Genomic DNA, 20834 nt, shown 5'->3' on the forward strand with positions numbered 1-20834 from the left:
TAATTTTCCAAGCTGTTTAAAGGCACAGTAAACTTAGTGTATGTAAACTTCTGACCCACTGGAATTGTGATACAGTGAATGATAAGTGAAATAATCTGTCTGTAAACAATTGTTGGAAAAATTACTTCTGTCATGCACAAAGTAGATGTCCTAACCGACTTTCCAAAACTATAGTTTGTTAACAAGAAATTTGTGGAGTGGTTGAAAAACAAGTTTTAATGACTCCAACCTAAGTGTATGTAAACTTCCGACTTCAACTGTATATATACACACAATTTTATTTATAATATATATATGTGTGTGTCTTTTAAAACAAGCGTATGTTCCATGGTTCAGGAAGCCTGACCTAGAGCATACCGTTTTAAGCCTAACTGGATCTGTGTTAATGCAGATTGAATGTGTTTATCAGACTAGTGTTAGATATGATAATCTGACTATAATAGAATGGCTTAACACTCAAATGATGAATATGATGAAGCAGAACAGTGGAATAATGGTTTATATTAACGGCAGAACACAGAGTAACACACGCTCAGTCTGTGGTCTAGATGAGATTCTCCGCCACAATGCCCCTGTACCTGATGTTTGCCATTACTGGTATTAACGGCAGAACACACGCTCCGTCTGTGGTCTAGATGAGATTCTCCGCCACAATGCCCCCGTACCTGATGTTTGCCATTACTGGTATTAATGGGGCAAGCTGCTTAACAGTGATATAGTGGACAGAGTTCACACCCTGGACCTGCGATTTATTTCATCATAATGATAATTGTCTGTGTGCATGTATGCGCATGTGTCCAGTGTGTGTGTGTGTGTGTGTGTCCACTACCTTGGGATGCAGACATACAGTGAGATTTGATTTCAGAGGGCTAGATGAAGTTCTATATATCTACAGGATATGAGGTCTGGGGAGTTGACTTGGGATGCGGCAAGATTGTTGTGCCCTGTCCAAAACCAACCGTACACCAGATTGGTGATTGACACATCTTATGACACATTGTTGTTCTTCATGCTTCCAGATTAATCAAAAACAATGAGAAAAAACACACACAGGCCCATGCAGATGTGCCAGTGTGGACCGGGGGGGTCACTGCACGGCTCAAAGGGTTAATGCCTATTACCCCCACATGCAAATGGACCTGTCTGAGCCCTGTCAGTGTGTGTGTGTGTGTGTGTGTGTTTGTGTGTGTGTAATGTTCTGTACTGTCTAGGAATGTGTTGATGGTTTATTCACTCAGGATGAGGCATCTGGACCACGATATGTCAAGGCTGTATCCATTCAATCAATTCTCAAACTCTCTCTCATAAACACACACACGCTACTTGAAATGTCTTAGCTATTGATCACAGTCTGTCAGATCCACTGTGGAGTCTAAAGCAGACTGGTGGATCTATAACACCAGGTAGGTGTGTGTCTACTTGACCCAGACAAAGGTACGCTGGTATCAACGTTCTGTCCTTATAAACTGTATATCAGGCTGGTTCTATACTCAATACACATCTATTGTCCCCAATCTCCCCATAGAGAAATATGAACCATACAGAAACATACATCACATTTAAACAGGAGGCCAAATAATAGGAGGCGAAGAGAAGAGGGGGAGGGGAGGAATAGAGAATGGGAGGAGGAACAAAGGGAAGGAGAAGAGTTGCCTGATGACTCACTGAATTTAATAAAAAACTAAAAAGTGAGAAGTAGGCATTGGTCTGAAGCCGAAAAAGGAAATTCACGAGCACAATGCGTTACTTCACCCATGCTCAACCAAGGTTTTCCAGCATACAGCTTTGACCCACTACAGTAGCTATGTTGGTCTATTGTACTTCCAACAATGTATAGGTAGGTTGCTTAGGATTCAAACCTTCTCAAAACAGCCTAATTCATACTCTTTAAGGAGGCTCTCCCACAATAATGTGATTTGTACCGCATACAAGGTAATAATGTGTTGCATTCTTCCACCCCACACTAAGACATTCCAATACACTACATGACCAAAAGTATGTGGGAACCTGCTTGTCAAACATCTCATTTCAAAATCATGGGTATTAATATGGAGTTGGTCCCCCCTTTGCTGCTATAACAGCCTCCAATCTTCTGGGAAGGCTTTCCACTATATGTTGGAACATTGCTGCCACAAGAGCATTAGTGAGGTCAGGCATTGATGTTGGGAGATTAGGCCTGGCTCACAGTCGGCTTTCCAATTCATCCCGAAGGTGTTCGATGGGGTTGAGGTCAGGGCTCTGTGCACGCCCCTCAAGATCTTCTACACTGATGTCGACAAACCATTTCTGTATGGACCTCGCTTTGTGCACAGGGGCATTGTCATGCTGAAACAGGAAAGAGCCTTCCCCAAACTGTTGCCACAAAGTCGTAAGCACAGAATCGTATAGAATGTCATTGTATGTTGTAGCATTAAGATTTCCCTTCACTGGAACCATGAAAAATAGTTCCAGAACATGATTCCTCCTCCACCAAGCTTTACAGTTGGCACTATGCATTCAGTTAGGTAGCGTTCTCCTGGCATCCGCCAAACCCAGATTCGTCCGTCAGACTGCCAGATGGTGAAGTGTGATTCATCATTCCAGAGAACGCGGTGAGATTTACACCACTTCAGCCAACGGTTGGCATTGCGCATTGTGATTTTAGGCTTGTGTGTGACTGCTCGGCCATGGAAACCAATTTCATGAAGCTCCCGATGAACAGTAATTGTGCTGACTTTGCTTCCAGAGGCAGTTTGGAAGTCAGGACAGAGGATTTTTTTTTTTAACGCACTACGCGCTTCAGCGGTCCCGTTCTGTGAGCTTGTGTGGCCTACCACTTTGCGGCTGAGCCGTTGTTGCTCCTAGACATTTTCACTTCAAAATAACAGTACTTACAGTTGATCGGGGCAGCTCTAGCAGGGCAGAAATTTTACAAACTGACCTGTTGGAAAGGTGGCATCCTTTGAAGGTGCCATGTTGAAAGTCACTGAGCTCTTCAGTAAGACCATTTTACTGACAATGTTTGTCTACGGAGATTGCATGGCGGTGTGCTCGATTTTCTACACCTGTCAGCAACGGGTGTGGCCGAAATAGCCAAATCCACTAACTTGAAGGGGTGTCCACATACTTTTGTATATAAAGTGTATGTCAACTTGACACGGACAGTCTGGTGACGACAGCACACGTTCGTTACTGTTTATTTCGCTTGCTTGTCTGTCTAAAACAGTTGTGTTGGAAACAAGTTACAAGTTAGCAAGCATGGATGGCATTGTCTTTTGACTGCACAGAGGTCGCGCAAGCAATTAACATTGTGATGTTTTACCTGGGTGCTTCGTGTGTAACCACGGCTACTTTTTACTGGGTGGATGGCGACTTCAGGTTTTCAGGAACCCATTGAAAAGTAACACGACTATAACTAATCTCTCTCTACATACATTCAGTCAGACTGCCCTCGTAGAAGTCCTTTCTGTTGATGTCCAAGTGAGGGACGTTGTACTTAAGTCATCAGCGATTGGATTGTCTCTAACCACTCAGAGTATCAAAGCCAATAACTATTTCCAAAACGCTGCTTTACTCAAGTGTGTTCAGGCTCTGACCCAACCTATCGGTTTCTGGGACCAATCAGAACGTTTTAATGTGTTCACATTCGAGAAGTCTTCAGGGAGGAGAACAAATCCAGCCTCACGGTGGAAAAGAAACAGTGGGCCTGGTGTTTGGCCAGAGCAATGTGGATGAGTACCCACTCAAACAAAAGTATAAACACTCACCTATTAACAAAACTATAAGATTATAAATAGATCATATGTCCCAAAGACTCTGTGTGTGCGTGTGTGTTAGGGTAGGTTGAACTGGGCAGATGTTGACTCGGTAATTAAATAATTATCCAGTAATATGGTGACATCACATTAACAAGGTTGTTTTTAATGACTGTGTGTGTGTGGACAAAAACACAAACAGCTGGAGGAACACACACAGCTGTCTACAGCTATTTGTATTCAGTATTATCAAATAGGCAAGAGAACCTGAGGAAAGCGAGGGGACAGGAGAACCTGAGGAAAGCGAGGGGACAGGAGAACCTGAGGAAAGCGAGGGGACAGGAGAACCTGAGGAAAGCGAGGGGACAGGAGAACCTGAGGAAAGCGAGGGGACAGGAGAACCTGAGGAAAGCGAGGGGACAGGAGAACCTGAGGAAAGCGAGGGGACAGGAGAACCTGAGGAAAGCGAGGGGACAGGAGAACCTGAGGAAAGCGAGGGGACAGGAGAACCTGAGGAAAGCGAGGGGACAGGAGAACCTGAGGAAAGCGAGGGGACAGGAGAAACTGAGGAAAGCGAGGAGAGGAGAAAAAGGAAGGAAAGGGGCAGGAGAAACAGGAAGGAAAGGGGCAGGAGAAACAGGAAGGAAAGGGGCAGGAGAAACAGGAAGGAAAGGGGCAGGAGAAAAAGGAAGGAAAGGGGCAGGAGAAACAGGAAGGAAAGGGGCAGGAGAAACAGGAAGGAAAGGGGCAGGAGAAACAGGAAGGAAAGGGGCAGGAGAAACAGGAAGGAAAGGGGCAGGAGAAACAGGAAGGAAAGGGGCAGGAGAAACAGGAAGGAAAGGGGCAGGAGAAACAGGAAGGAAAGGGGCAGGAGAAACAGGAAGGAAAGGGGCAGGAGAAACAGGAAGGAAAGGGGCAGGAGAAACAGGAAGGAAAGGGGCAGGAGAAAAAGGAAGGAAAGGGGCAGGAGAAAAAGGAAGGAAAGGGGCAGGAGAAAAAGGAAGGAAAGGGGCAGGAGAAAAAGGAAGGAAAGGGGCAGGAGAAACAGGAAGGAAAGGGGCAGGAGAAACAGGAAGGAAAGGGGCAGGAGAAAAAGGAAGGAAAGGGGCAGGAGAAAAAGGAAGGAAAGGGGCAGGTGAAAAAGGAAGGAAAGGGGCAGGTGAAAAAGGAAGGAAAGGGGCAGGAGAAACAGGAAGGAAAGGGGCAGGAGAAACAGGAAGGAAAGGGGCAGGAGAAACAGGAAGGAAAGGGGCAGGTGAAGAGGGTAAGGAAAAATGAGAGAGAGGGGAGGGAGTGAGTTGTGAGTGTAATGTACTGTTAATTTTTGTTTATTTCACTTTTGTTTTTATCTACTTCACTTGCTTTGGCAATGTTTCCCATGCCAATAAAGCCCTTGAATAGAATTTAGTTGAAAACAAGGAGAGTCGGAAGAAATAACGGACAGAGATAGGAAGAGGAGGAAGGGACAGAGGGCACAGGAGTAAGGTAGGAGGGAGGCAGCAGTAGGGGAGGGGCATGGCGTGTCTTTGTGCGTATAATAATCTGCTCTAATCCAGAGTGGGTTAACCCATCTGAGCAGTCAAAGCAGATTATCCCTCTAACAATGGCCTGACCTCATCTGCTAAATGACTCCACTAGAAATCATATGCTGTCACACACACTTTTACTATCTATATGCAGAACCCTCCACAAAACAAAGAATCGCAGGACAATGTCCAGTCATACCTCTGCCCTAGGAGAAGAGCTGGTGTGTTACCATGAGAAACAGATGAATAAAAAAAGCTGTATAAAATATGAATAACTGAATAACTGAAGATCCTCTGACCCCAGGGGTTAGAGTAACCCATCACAAAATTAAACAACTCCCCCACAAAACACACAAACAGCCCATAATCCCCTAATCCAGCTCAGATTAAGAACACCTTAAAGATGTGATTTCAATTGGAGATTATGGTGAAATGATGATTGAGAAACAGAGGGTATGGGGGGGGGGTCTGCAGTTTGATTCTCCCTGAAGTGTACACTCCATTCATTGTCCCTCCATGAGGAGGCATGAGTGTCCACTTCCAGAAAAATAAGTGAAAATTGGAATGCACATAAAAAGGGTAAAGTATACACACTACCCAGAGACAGTGGCCACTGGTCCTTGGCAGGTATTTTATTTCATATATAGACGCTTTCTGTAATCAAATGTGAGTGCAATCAAACAACAGCAAAAACAAAACATTACCGATGTAGTCTGAACCAGGAACCAGAACCAGGAACACAGGGTTAACACTGGGACTCTACCTGAACCAGGAACACAGGGTTAACACTGGGACTCTACCTGAACCAGGAACACAGGGTTAACACTGGGACTCTACCTGGGTTAAAAAGGTACATGCCACAATTTGACTTCGTCATACAGTGAGGGCAGCACTCTGCTTTAAAGAAAACAGCAACAGAATATTAATTGTCAGTTTTGGCAGATTTTAATTGTGAAACCAGGAAGTTGCCCTGCAGTGTATGGTGACGTCACATTGCGGGGTGCACCTTTAAAACTAGAAGCCTGGGGGCCAACTGAGTCTACCAGAGGGTATGTCGTCACAAAGCAGGATCAAATGTTTAGGTAACGTTCCTAAATATTCTCAAAATCCATATTTCCTAGTTTAAAAAATAGATTTTAATTCAACTTCAGCTTTTGTAATAATTTGTCAAATAAACAGCTACACGTGACTGTTGATCAAAGTGACCAGGTTAACTATTGATCCTGCTTTGATCAGGGGGCAGGGAAGAGTGGCAGGGCTGGGAGGTGGTGAGACAGCGGGGTCTAGGAGAGGTCTGTTTTGGACAAAGCAGGTCCAACAGTGACACCCTAAGCCCTACTCCCTCCCTCCCTCAGTCCAGCCAGTGACATCACACAGGATGATATCTTCACACAAAACCCACCCCCTCAGAATCCACCATTGTGAGCCCATTCCCACCCGAGAGAAGAGAGACATAGTCCTCTGCTGAATCCCAAACCAGTCCCTTGCCTCTACCAACTCACTGAGGTCCCTCCAATGTCACACTTGCTGACAAAACGGGAGGCTGATTTTCAGCACAACGAAGTGATCAATGAACCCCATCAACTTTGGGACACACATGACTTGCATGATGCAATTCACGTTCATAAATTAAATGTGCATGAAATTCTAATTGAGAAATGTCCCATTGTTTCAATATATAGTGTAAATCGTAGTAAATTGAACATTTCATTTGGAAGGTATTATAATTCATTACGTCAGACCTCGAAATCAGACTAACAAATGTATGTGACATAATTAGGCACACATTTTCACAATTTATGAAATTATACAAACTCCAAAATATCTCGTGGTGGGTGTCGGTATACTACTTTTCTGTGAAGTATCAAAGTGTAACAGAGGGTTGAATTAACCCCTAATCCCGCAATATTTTCACTCCCTCAGCTTTGGGAAACTTGTGCACATGGCTGGCACGAACGCGCAAATCTAGGGCCGAGGGGGAAGGAACTGGTTTGGGATTCAGCACTCCACTTTCTCTACTCCTCTTCTCCTTCCTTTATCTGACAGCAAACAAGAGGAAAAAAACATCACAAATCTCCATCCATCAGCAGGAGCCAATCAGAGGCAGTCAGGTGGGATCAGTTTTAACCAATAACTTGTCCAGTAGCGGTGGAGTTTTGCAGAGGGGGTCGTGAGGGGTTGTATAACCATCAACATGTAGCACGTGGACCCTCCTCTGAGTGTGTGTGTGTGTGTGGTGTGTGTGTGTGTGGTACATGCATGTGCAAGGTGTGGTGTGTAAGGTTGAAGGGTGTGTGAGTGTTCGGGTCCAAGACAAGAGCCAGATTGAACCAGTCTGGTTCCTGGTCCCCACCTCAAAGCTTTCTTTCACACACATACACAAATACACCTCAGGTCCTCATGTCCGTGTGTAGTCGGGTGATCAATGTCAACAACATCAAAAAATAAAAATAAAAACACCAGAAAACCTGGAAGGTAAAAATCATCTTCTACCATTCTGACGTTTCATCAGTCCTTAAAACAACCGCAACACCTCCAAAATCACACTCCTCCCAGGTAACAGCAGGGCGTGTGTGTGTGGGTTCGTCCTCACACACATGCACGTCGTCCACTGGGCGTGTGGAGGAGGCAACTCCCCCTCTGGGTGGCTAGACCAATCACAGGAGGAGACCGGGGTCGCCGTTACCACGACTACCAGTGGTCCTCCAGATCACACTGAGAGAAAGAGGGGACAGAGAGAAGGTGTTTATGAGGTGGCATAGGAAATACAATATAAATATATACTGATGTTGAGAAGTGTGTGTGTGGGGATCAGGAGCTAAGAATGTGAGGGGTCGATATGTGGGATGAGTCGATCTTGGACTCACCTGACGGTGGCCTACTGAAAGGCCGGCTGTGTCTCAATTCTCATACTAGGCTACATCCCATTTAATTGGATTTTTGTCAAGAATATAACATTTGTACTGAGTATGCTAGAAATGCCAGGATGCCATGTAATAGGAATTCACTGTACACTATTCAGAACGTTAAGAGCCATTTCAGACCCACAATGGAATGTTTACAGGAAAAAGTGTTTCTATACCAGAACAGAAAGACTGTCAGACACCGACCAAATCTGACAGACAAGAGACAAACCAATTAGATACAGATCTTAGTATGATTATTAAATCAAATCACTTTTATTATTTTATTTGTTCATAAATCGCTGTATGGAACAGATTCAGCCCCCCCAATAGCCTTTTTACAAGTGAGGACCGGCAAAATGTCCTCTTGTGAGGACTTCTGGTACTCAGAAGTATAGTAAAACGTGCATACACGTTTCACAACCATTTTGTGCCTTGTTGCTGTCATATACTAAGTGCCATATTCTGAGATAAATACAACAATGATAGGGGACACACTTTTTGAAAAGCAAGTATTTGAAAAAGTTCTGTATTTTGAACTTCTTTTCGAACATTCTATTTTTCCTGAATTTTGAAGTAGAACAGGACCTTAGAGTACTGAAGTGGACACACACATTCTACCAAACACACACAGGCACGCACAGACTCTCTCTCACGCACGGCCGACCAGACAGACACAGACAGGTGGTTTATGGGAACTTGAGCTTTTATAACGCAAGTCCAGTAGAGGAGCAAAGTCCTCTCACTCAGTCGGGTAGAGATCCAGCCAGGGGGACCTGGTTGGTCGAGGTCTGCCAGAGCTCCTGGAGGGGCCGTGTCTTTGGTTCTCTCTCTGTCCAGGTGGGTGGTCTGGCGTCTCGACGACGGCGGGTGAAGGAGAGAGGGGGAGGGCGATGGGGAGTCAGGGAGGTCATCTGCGGTAAAGGAGAAGGATTCCTCACGTGTGGGCTGTATTTTCCCCAGGCAGACGGTAGACAGCGAGAGCTTCCTCCAGCACTGAGCGATACTGCCCCCGGTGGTGCAGGCGGAAATGACACACTTACGCACGCCCTTGCACACGCCCTTGCACGAACGCTTCTCACACCACACTAGCCCTACCCCTGTGGCCAGATACCTGTAGTGACATTGTCTTTGTCCAGTGAGGAGGGGAGAAGCCATCAGTGCCTTCCAATCCCACACTACGAGTCCCAACTCCCAAAACACAGGCACAGTAAAGACAGACTAGACTACGCCATATAGCTAGTTCCTGTTCTTAAGACGTCCTGGACTTTGGTGGGATGATCTAAAAGGTTGGGACATGGCAGGAACATCAGGGAGCAGTATTCATGTCATGTGAAACAAAGTCTCGACTCTGGATCAAATACTCCATTTTGATCACGCTTGGTCCTCGAAGCCCATTCACACCCCTGCCCAGAGGGTGGTGCTGTTGTGACTGGGCTGGAGTGGGTCATTGTGGAGGTGGGAGGTCAGGGGTCAAAGGAGAGTTACTCACCCCTTCCTCTTCTCTGTGTGGGTTCAGCCTGCTGTACACCGCCTCGATCACACTGCGCCTGAACACACACACAGATTACACATTATCGTTTGTGTGCATTAGTGAAGATTGATCTGAAAAGAAAATGAAGTACATTTCTTCAGTGTGAGTGTGTGCTTGTGTGTGTAGTATTTACTTGCTGGCCAGGCCTCCTCCAGGTGGTAGGTTGGGGATGTTCTCAGAGGCGATGTACCTCAGAACAGACACCAGGTCAGGAACCCCCTCTTCTCCACAGCCACCCAGCAAGTCTATGGACAGACACAGGGTTAAATTGGAAACAGAAAGATGGAAGGCCGGTTGCCTTTAAACAGATTCTACATGTTGAATCGGCGCAAACAGCCATTGCTCGTGGCTGGCTAAAACACACTGCAGCGACAGCTAGCGATAGGGCGGCTGGCTAAAACACACTGCAGCGACAGCTAGCGATAGGGCGGCTGGCTAAAACACACTGCAGCGACAGCTAGCGATAGGGCGGCTGGCTAAAACACACTGCAGCGACAGCTAGCGATAGGGCGGCTGGCTAAAACACACTGCAGCGACAGCTAGCGATAGGGCGGCTGGCTAAAACACACTGCAGTGACAGCTAGCGATAGGGCGGCTGGCTAAAACACACTGCAGAGACAGCTAGCGATAGGGCGGCTGGCTAAAACACACTGCAGCGACAGCTAGCGAAAGGGCGGCTGGCTAAAACACACTGCAGATACAGCTAGCGAAAGGGCGGCTGGCTAAAACACACTGCAGCGACAGCTAGCGATAGGGCGGCTGGCTAAAACACACTGCAGAGACAGCTAGCGATAGGGCGGCTGGCTAAAACACACTGCAGAGACAGCTAGCGATAGGGCGGCTGGCTAAAACACACTGCAGAGACAGCTAGCGATAGGACGGCTGGCTAAAACACACTGCAGCGACAGCTAGCGATAGGGCGGCCACTCTGCTTTTAGCTGTTCTTCGGTGCAGTGTGTCCAAGCTCTCAGAGAGGATGTGCTTGTTCTCACCCTCTACACGCGTCTCCAGGTATTTGTCCAGTTCCTCCTCTTTCTTCAGAGCTTGTTCAGACACCTTGGGAGCTCCTGGTAAAGTCACCAACACCACACTCATGTTATCCCTACTGCCCTGGACACACACACACACACAGAGAGGGTTAGAACGTCAAATACAATCGTATAGGTCACATGATGTATACAACAGGTGTTGATCTTACTGTGAAACGCTTACTTACAAGCCTTTAACCAACAATGCAGAAAAGAAAAATAAGAATTAAGAAAACATTTACTAAGTAGAAAGAAAGTAACAATAAAATAACAAGGCTATATACAGGGGGTACTGAGTCAATGTGTGGGGGTACAGGTTAGTCAAGCTAATTGAGGTAATATGTACAATTGAAGTGGGACGATTACATACACTTAGATTGGAGTAATTAAAACTCGTTTTTCAACCACTCCACATATTTCTTGTTGTTAACAAACTATAGTTTGGCAAGTCTGTTAGGACATCTACTTTTTTGACATCTACTTGACACAAGTAATTTTTCCAACAATTGTTTACAGACAGATTATTTCACTTAATCACAATTCCAGTGGGTCAGAAGTTTACATACACTAAGTTGACTGTGCCTTTAAACAGCTTGGAAAATTACAGAAAATGATGTCATGGCTTTAGAAGCTTCTGATAGGCTAATTGACATCATTTGAGTCAATTGGAGGTGTATCTGTGGATGTATTTCAAGGCCTACCTTCAAACTCAGTGCCTCTGCTTGACATCATGGGAAAAATCAAACGAAATCAGCAAAGACCTCAGAAAAAAAATTGTAGACCTCCACAAGTCTGGTTCATCCTTGGGAGCAATTTCCAAACGCCTGAAGGTACCACGTTCATCTGTACAAACTATAGTACGCAAGTATAAACACCAAGGGACCACGTAGCCGTCATACCGCTCAGGAAGGAGACGCGTTCGGTCTCCTAGAGATGAACGTACTTTGGTGCAAAAAGTGCAAAAGAATCCCAGAACAACAGCAAAGGACCTTGTGAAGATGCTGGAGGAAACAGGTACAAAACTATCTATATCCACAGTAAAATGAGTCCAATATCGACATAACCTGAAAGGCCGCTCAGCAAGGAAGAAGCCACTGCTCCAAAACCGCCATAAAAAAGCCGGACCACGGTTTGCAACTGCACATGGGGACACAGATCGTAGTTTTTGGAGAAATGTCCTCTGGTCTGATGAAACAAAAATAGAGCTGTTTGGCCATAATGACCATCTTTATGTTTGGAGGAAAAAGGGGGATGCTTGCAAGCCGAAGAACACCATCCCAACTGTGAAGCACGGGGGTGGCAACATCATGTTGTGTGGGTGCTTTTCTGCAGGAGGGACTGGTGCACTTCACAAAATAGATGGCATCATGAGGCAGGAAAATTGTGGATATATTGAAGCTACATCTCAAGAAATCAGTCAGGAAGTTAAAGCTTGGTCGCAAATGGGTCTTCCAAATGGACAATGACCTCAAGCATACTTCCAAAGCTGTGGCAAAATGGCTTAAGGACATCAAAGTCAATGTATTGGAGTGGCCATCACAAAGCCCTGACCTCAATCCTATAGAAAATTTGTGGGCAGTACTGAAAAAGTGCGTGCGAGCAAGGAGGCCTACAAACCTGACTCAGTTACACCAGCTCTGTCAGGAGGAAGGGGCCAAAATTCACCCAACCTATTGTGGGAAGCTTGTGGAAGGCTACCCGAAACAATTGACCCAAGTTAAAAAAATTAAAGGCAATGATACACTCATTTAGTATTTGGTGTATTTAAACTTCTGACCCACTGGGGATGTGATGAAAGAAATAAAAGCTGAAATAAATCTACCATTACTCCACATTTTAAAAATAAAGTGTTGATCCTAACTGACCTCAGACCGTACATTTTTACTAGGATTAAATGTCAGGATTAAATGTCAGGATTTGTGAAAAACTAAGTTTAAATGTATTTGGCTAAGGTGTATGTAAACTTCCGACTTCAACTGTACATGTAGGTAGAAGTGAATATGCATTGATAATAAACAGTAGCAGTAGAGTAAAAGAAATGGGGGGGGGTATTTGATTAACTGTTGAGCAGTCTTACGGCTTGGGGTAGAAGCTGTTAAGGAGCCTTTTGGACCTATACTTGGCACTCCGGTACCGCTTCCAATGTGGTAGCAGAGAAGTCTGACTTGCGTGGCTGGAGATTTTTAGGGCCTTCCTCTGACACCGCCTGGTATAGAGGTCCTGGATGGCAGGAAGCTTGGCCAAAGTGAAGTACTGGGCCTTGCGCACTACCCTCTGTAGCGCTTTGCGGTCAGATGCTGAGCAGTTGCCATACCAAGCGTTAATGCAACCAGTCAGGATGCTCTCGATTGTGCAGCTGTATAACTTTGAGGATCTGAGGATCCATGCCAAATCTTTTCAGTCTCCTGAGGGGGAATGGGCGTTGTGGTGCCCTCTTCATGACTGTCTTGGTGTGTTTGGACCATGATAGTTTGTTGGGGATGTGGACACCAAGCTCTAGACTTGCTCCACTACAGCCCCATTGTGCTTGGCCACGCAGTCGCGGGTGAACAGAGACTACAGGAGGGGCCCCAATGTTGAGGATCAGCGTGGCAGATGTGTTGCCTACCCTTACCACCTGGGGGCGGCCCATCAAGAAGTCCAGGATCCAGTTGCAGAGTGAGATTTTCAGTCGCGGGGTCCTTAGCTTATTGATGAGATTTGAGGGCACTATGGTGTTGAACGCTGAACTGTAGTCAATGAACAGTATTCTCATCTAGGTGTTCCTTTTGTACAGGTGGGAAAGGGCAGTGTGGAGTGCAATAGAGATTGCATCATCTGTGGATCTGTTGGGGCAGTGTGCGAATTGGAGTGGGTCTAGGGTTTCTGGGATGATTGCGTTGTGAGCCATGACCAGCCTTTCAAAGCACTTCATGGCTACAGACATGAGTGCTACAGGTCGGTAGTCATTTAGGCAGGTTACCTTAGCGTTCTTGGGCACAGGGACTATGGTGGTCTACTTGTAATACCTACATGTTTCAAACTTGGTCAGGGACAGTTTGAAAACGTCAGTGAAGACACTTGCCAGTTGGTCAACACATGCTCCGAGTACACGTCCTGGTAATCCATCTGGCCCTGCAGCCTTGAATGTTGACCTGTTTCAAGGTCTTACTCACATCGGCTATGGAGCGCTTGATCACACAGTCGTCCGCACCAGCTGGTGCTCCAATGCATGCTTCAATTTCACTTGCCTCAAAGCGCACATAGAAATCATTTAAGTCGTCTGGTAGTCTCGCGTCACTGGGCAGCTCATGGCTGGGCTTCCTATTGTAGTCCATAATAGTTTGCAAGCCCTGCCATATCCGACAAGCGTCAGAGCCGGTGTAGTAGGATTCAATCTTAGTCCTTTATTGACACTTAACCTGTTTGATGGTTCGTCGGAGGGCATAGCAGAATTTCTTTGAAGCGTCCGGGTTAGAGTCCCGCTCCATGAAAGCGGCAGCTCTACCCTTTAGCTCAGTGCGGATGTTGCCTGTAATCCATGGCTTCTGGTTGGGGTATGTACTGTGGGTGCAACGTCACCGATGTACTGATTGATGAAGCCGGTGACTGATGTGGTATACTCTGGGTGAATCCTGGGGGCGGCAGGTAGCCGAGTGGTTAGAGTGTTGGACTTGTAACCGAAAGGTTGCAAGATCGAATCCCCGAGCTGACAAGGTAAAAATCTGTCATTCTGCCCCTGAACAAGGCAGTTAACCCACTGTTCCTAGGCCGTCATTGAAAATAAATAATTGTTCTTAAATGGACTTGCCTAGTTAAATAAAAGGTAAAGTAAATATTCCAGTCTGTGCTAGCAAAACAGTCCTGTAGCTTAGCATCTGCGTCATCTGACCACTTTCGTATTGAGCGAGTCACTGGTATATCCTGATTCAGTTTTTGTTTGTAAGCAAGAGGATGGTCATTTGCCAAATGGAGGGCGAGGGAGAGCTTTGTATGCATTCTTTGTGTGGAGTAAAGGTGGTCTACAGATTTTTTTATCCTCTAGTTGCACATGTTACATGCTGGTAGAAATGAGGTAAAACAGATAAGTTTTCCTGCATTAAAGTCCCTGGCCACTAGGAGCGCCGCCTCTGGATGAGCATTTTCTTGTTTGCTTATGGCCTTACACAGCTCATTGAGTGTGGTCTTAGTGCCACCATCGCTTTGTGGTGGTAAATAGACAGCCACGAAAAATATAGATAAACTCTCTTGGTAAATAGTGTGGTCTACAGTTTATCATGAGGTACTCTACCTCAGGCAAGCAAAACCTCAAATATGAGATTTCACGCACCAGCTGTTATTGACAAATAGACACAAACCACCACCTCTCATTTTACCAGAAGTAGCTAGCCTGTCTTGCCAATGCACGGAAAACCCAGCCAACTGTATATTATCCATGTCGTCGTTCAGCCACGACTCGGTGAAACATAAGATATTAAATTTTGGTTGGATAATATCAAACGGAGCTCATCCAGTTTATTCTCCAATGATTGCATGTTGGCCTATATGATGGAAGAGGCGGGTTACCCACTCGCCAACGAATTCTCACAAGGTACCCGGATCTGTATCAGTGCCATCTCTTCATGCGAATGACGGGGATTTGGGCCTGGTCCGGTTGCAGTAGTAAATCCTTTGCGTCTGACTCATTAAAGAAAAAAATCTTTGTCCAGTTCGAGGTGAGTAATCGCTGTTCTGATATCCAGAAGCTCTTTTCGGTCATAAGAGACAGTGGCAGAAACATTGTGTGGTGTGTACCTTGTGCAGGCAGGTGTCCACCACGGCGTTGCAGACTCTCTCCAGGTCGTCAAACACTTGTAGCCGGGACCTGACGAACTCGCACAGCTCCTCGTTAGACATCACATCCCAGATCCCATCGCATGCCAGCACCACAAACTCATCCCCCTCCGCAGCACGCTCCAACACACACACCTGGGGGAGGAACACACACACCTCAGCCTGAGAGGTCACACACACACACCTCAACAAGGACAAAGAACTATAAGCTGTTCCAATCAACATGCTACAGTAATAAAGGCTTTTTAAAAACACACACCTCTGGCTCTGGGCTGACCAGCTGTTCTGTGGGACCCTTCCCATCCACACACTTGTAGTCATAGTCCCCCAGGGCTCTGGACACTGCCAGGGAACCATTCACCCTCTGGATCATCACTGAACCCCCTGCGTTCTGGATACGCTCCTTCTCTCTGGGGTTACATGGCTTGTGGTCCTAAAAGGGGTGGAATCATATGTGCATCCCAAATAACTACTCATTACATGATCAAGATTAGAGCTTCTGCACCCCGCCTAGCTCAAACTGATCCCCTAAAAATACATGATTCATTTTACTATCGCTCAGTCTCTTCATCAATCCCACCCTCTCCCCTTACTCAGTATTGTACCTGTGTAGAAAATCCCTCCTCCCACCCGCTCTCCCTTTGAGTGTGTGTATCCCAGTATATATATATATAAAAAAGAGCTACTCTCCTGTAGGTTCACTCCAACCCCAGTTGTAACTAACCTGGTTAGGCACATCAACCAGCTAACTATTAGAGGCAGGGGCTCTATATTAGAGTTCGAGTGATAACCTACAGGACGGTTGCTCTCCAGGAACAGGGTTGGAGAGTCCTGGTCTAGTGTGTAGTATTGTACCTGTGTAGAGAATCCAACTCGCCCTTCTCGGCTCAGCACGGCCCGGGAGTCGCCACAGTTTATGAAGTAGAGGTGGGAGGGGCTTAGCAGCACACCCACTGCCGTGGAGCCGCTGCGATCCAACCCATGCCGCAGGTCCGAGAAGTTGCGCATGTACTCGTCGATCCTCAGGAAGCCGGCGCGGATCCCATCCTTCACGCCCTCCACTGAGCCCATCCCCGGGGTGAACTCTGCCCCCCCTAACAGGATGTGCTCCAGCAGGTGGGCAGAGCAGTAGTTGGCGACGCGGGAGCCGGCGTGCCCGTCATAGACGGCGAAGAAGGACCAGTCGTTGAGGCCTTGGGGAAGGCCCACCATAGCAGTGTGGGCATCCTCCATCTCCACCCGCCAGCCCTGCATGCTACTCAGGCCATAGTGCAGCCCGTTGCCCTGGCCATGGGCCGTGTGCTTCTCAGTCTTAGGCTTGTCCAGGAACGCCCCCATACCTACACACTGCTGACAGACAAAGATTACATAAGGTACATTATCAACAGTCATACGTTAATATGTCAATGTTACCTTTGGAGCGCACCCCAGTCCGGGTACGGGACACTCCCCGGGCTCTTTTCCCCAGTGCCCTCCACCGGTGCACCGGTGCCCCACCACCGGGCCCCTTCCCCGGTGCTCAGGGCACCTCCACGGGCACCTTTCCCTGGTGCTCCTCCACTGGTGCCCTCCACGGGCTACTATTCCACTGGTGCTACTATTTCCACGGTGCCCCCGGTGCTACTATTTCCACTGGTGCTACTATTTCCACTGGTGCTACTATTTCCACTGGTGCCTCACTATTTCCACTGGTGCTACTATTTCCACTGGTGCTACTATTTCCACTGGTGCTACTATTTCCACTGGTGCTACTATTTCCACTGGTGCTACTATTTCCACTGGTGCCTTCCACGGGCCTATTTCCACTGGTGCTACTATTTCCACTGGTGCTACAGGTGCTACTATTTCCACCAGCCAGAGACAGTTGTTTGGTTAGCCATGTTTCGGTTGTGCTCATGTTATTGCAGTTTGCAAAACAAATGGCCACTGGATGGATACAAATAATATATAATTCTGCCAGGTAGCCATAGGATACTTTGTAGTTAACATTTAATTGAGAAGGTTTCATTAGCATCACCACTAACGACTAAACACACAGACGGGGCATTCATGTGCCCTTTCAGAAAGTTACATGAAAATACAAATCACTGATGCATTACGATTAACTTGGGCTAATTAATGCATTTAGTTGATATCCTACTAATAAGTTCGATAAAAAAAAAAGTTGAATTCCGTTTTAATGTCCGAATTCCATGATTCCGTCTGCGTTGTCCTGTGGCGATAATGACCTGATCTGTGTGGTTTATACAATCAATTTAACTTTGTTCCTAATTACATAAGTAATAATTTATTTGAACAGTAAATCTCTATTGATAAACTGCAGAAATCAAGATGTAGCCTAGGCCTATTCACAATGCAGGTGAATGCTTAGTGAATAGGCTGATTTCATGAGGCTACAGATGAAAAACAATTTTCCCTTTCATTTGTGACTTATTTTATTGTTGCGATCAACAACATTTGCATAGAATAAGCAATGTCTTTTGTACACAGTGAGAGAGAAGAGACTGGAGGGAGACTTCAGGCGTCTGCGTGTTTCCCGGCCGAAACAGTTCGGTGGAGTTCGTGGATATATTATGATGATGTTTTGGGCTTTGGTGAGGGATTTTTCGGTTGTTCGGGCACACACAAAATATTCTGGAGGCAAACTGAAAGTCTAAATCTACGCCCTTTCATGGGTGATTGGTCAACAGTAAGGATTATTCAATCAAGTGTGTTGTCATTCAACGAGAGACGAGTCATTTTCATGCACATTTTTTCATGGTGAAATACTGCACCAAACATCTTAGTTAGATGTAAAAATTGTGCGACTAAGATCTCTTAGGCAAAAACGTAAAAACTCATCATCTTAGATTATTTTGACGAAGTTGATAATGACTATGGAGTCTCAAAATGTTAATATTGATTTAGATTTCCCCCTCTGAAATGTAATTTAGTTGAGGCTGCTATTGGGTCAATGTAGGGCTGCACGATTAATCAAATTTTTATTTTTAAAAATGGTGATATTGACATGTGCCATATCCTTATCTCAAGAGGCAGTGATATTTTTAAGGGAGTGGCTCCTAATCCGTGACCAGATTTTATATTTCTGGGGCTCCGTATGCATGAGCACACAAATTCCTGCAGTATCTCGTGGGAATTTGGGACTTCACCCATTCTCATACCGAAACCAGATTAGATACATAGCTAATTAAAATCAGAGTTAAATGCCCAAAATATGATATTCGCCATGTCACTAAGCAAAAAACTAACCAAACAGCAATAGCCACTACAATGTCAAAACATGATTGTCATGAGTTCAAAACCATTTGCTTGATTTTGCAGACCCACGACTATGGTGTGTAGTCGTTAGCTAACATTAGCATGCTAGCAACGCTAACATTAGCTAGCCAGCGTTAGCTACCAAACTATTCTAGCCCAATGAAAACTGATGCAACCATGTTGCTACAAGGCAAGTTAGATGACCAGCAGTGACATTTAGGCCCATATGAGATGCAAGGCTCGAATAAGTGCCATTGCGCTGAAATACCTATGAAAATACTGTTTGATGAACTAAATTAGCTAGCAAGGTATACCAGTTATCAAAGAGGTTCGAGTTTAAGGTGACCAGATTTCTGAAATGAAAACCAGGGTCTTTTCCAGTTCAGCGGTCAATATATCATTAAAATGTCCAATGTTATTATCTATGAAATAAAAAAGGGGACAATTCCAGTTTCATGTATTTAGTCTAACAGGCTCACTGTGATAGAGAAAACAACTACAATATATCTATACTATAGAGATATACTATACTATAGAGATATACTATACTACAATATATCATTAAAATATCCAATGTTATTATCTATGAAATAAAAAAAGGGGACAATTCAGTTTCATGTATTTAGTCTAACAGGCTCACTGTGATAGAGAAAACAACTATATTACAGAAACACTACAGACAAGACAGAACTGTCCCATCTGAACAGCCACTCAGTGGTTCTGGTAGTCTGAGTAGATTAAGAGCAAAGGTGAACATGAACAAAATTGAAAAAAAACCGACAATAGTATACAGTTGAAGTCAGACGTTTACTGTAATGACCTGACAAGATCATAAAGGAACATTTGTCCGGACAGAGGGTTGAGTTTACGGTTTATTAACCCAACTTCACACAGGCTACTGTTTGGCCGTAGCCCACGCCAAATGAATGAAGGATACCCTATAAAACAACCGTGACCTTCTCTTGTGAAGGCCAGAAGTAAGAGAGAGAACAATGGTCTGAACTTCCAATGCTCCATCCCCCTGCCCAAACCCCCCTCCATGCCACTCCGCCAACCACCAGGATGCCCGGCATCCGAACATTCCAGGCATTCCCGTGATAGGCAGATAGCAGGTTGATTGGCATGTCAGACCCCGCGAACACTGGGTACTGGTAAGTACAACACAACCAACTAATAGCCTAACACAACACACAGCTGTCTGTGCGGGTCGCTACACAGCCCCCCCCCACCACAAAGTCCCTTGTCCCCGATGGAACAAAGTCTCTGGGGGTGGGTGCCTGGAGAATGTCATTGCCAGAGAGGGGAATTGTGGGGGTCCCTGGGGTTTTGGGAGAAGAGGCCCCTCTGTATGGGGCTAACCTGTCCCGGTACAGTGCCACCTTTCTCCCCCTGGGAGGAAGCTGCACCCGGTAAACAACCTCCCCTACCCTTTCCAGGACACTGCAGTGACTGTCCAACTTGGTGCATCTGCCTTTTTTTCTTAGAGGGCTGTCGACCCAGACCAACTCCCCAGCCACAAAGTGCCTCAGGAAGGAGTCGTGTTCTGTCTCCTAGAGATTAATGTACTTGTGCGAAAAGTGCAAATCAATCCCAGAACAGCAAAGGACCTTGTGAAGATGCTGGAGGAAACCGGTACAAAAGTATCTATATCGACATAACCTGAAAGGCCGCTCAGCAAGGAAGAAGCCACTGCTCCAAAACCGGCAATAAAAAAGCCAGACTACAGTTCGCAACTGCAAATCGGGACAAAGATTCGTACTTTTTGTAGAAATGTCCTCTGGTCTGATGAAACAAAAATAGAACTGATTGGCCGTAATGACCATCGTTATGTTTGGAGGAAAAAGGGGGAGGCTTGTAAGCCGAAGAACACCATCCCAACCGTGAAGCATGGGGGCAGCAGCATCATGTTGTGGGGTTGCTTTGCTGCAGGAGGGACTGGTGCACTTCACAAAATAGAAGGCATCATGAGGCAGGAAAATTATGTGGATATATTGAAGCAGCATTTCAAGACATCAGTCAGGAAGTTAAAGCTTGGTCGC

The 20834-nt window shown here is 45.8% G+C and overlaps 1 protein-coding gene across 2 annotated transcripts in view; it reads right to left on the bottom strand.

The window, feature by feature from the left end:
* Positions 1-5869: 5869 nt before the first annotated feature.
* Positions 5870-20834, bottom strand: part of LOC106578933 (protein phosphatase 1B) — a 30725-nt gene continuing 15760 nt past the window's right edge. Inside the window, exons 2-8 of one of the 2 annotated variants that reach the window (XM_014158214.3) lie at positions 16393-16887; positions 15797-15970; positions 15499-15672; positions 10690-10807; positions 9831-9942; positions 9656-9713; positions 5870-7975 (exon numbers count right to left, since the gene is read on the bottom strand). In XM_014158214.3, the coding sequence (XP_014013689.1) occupies positions 7952-7975; positions 9656-9713; positions 9831-9942; positions 10690-10807; positions 15499-15672; positions 15797-15970; positions 16393-16875 (1143 nt within the window). In that variant the 5' untranslated portion in view covers positions 16876-16887 and the 3' untranslated portion in view covers positions 5870-7951. The remainder of the gene's footprint in view (positions 7976-9655; positions 9714-9830; positions 9943-10689; positions 10808-15498; positions 15673-15796; positions 15971-16392; positions 16888-20834) is intronic. The other variant, XM_014158213.3, reaches the window with a different exon arrangement.

This window comes from Salmo salar, chromosome 19, assembly GCF_965601325.2.
Source record: "Salmo salar chromosome 19, fSalSal1, whole genome shotgun sequence".
In the NCBI taxonomy this organism is placed as follows: domain Eukaryota; kingdom Metazoa; phylum Chordata; class Actinopteri; order Salmoniformes; family Salmonidae; genus Salmo; species Salmo salar.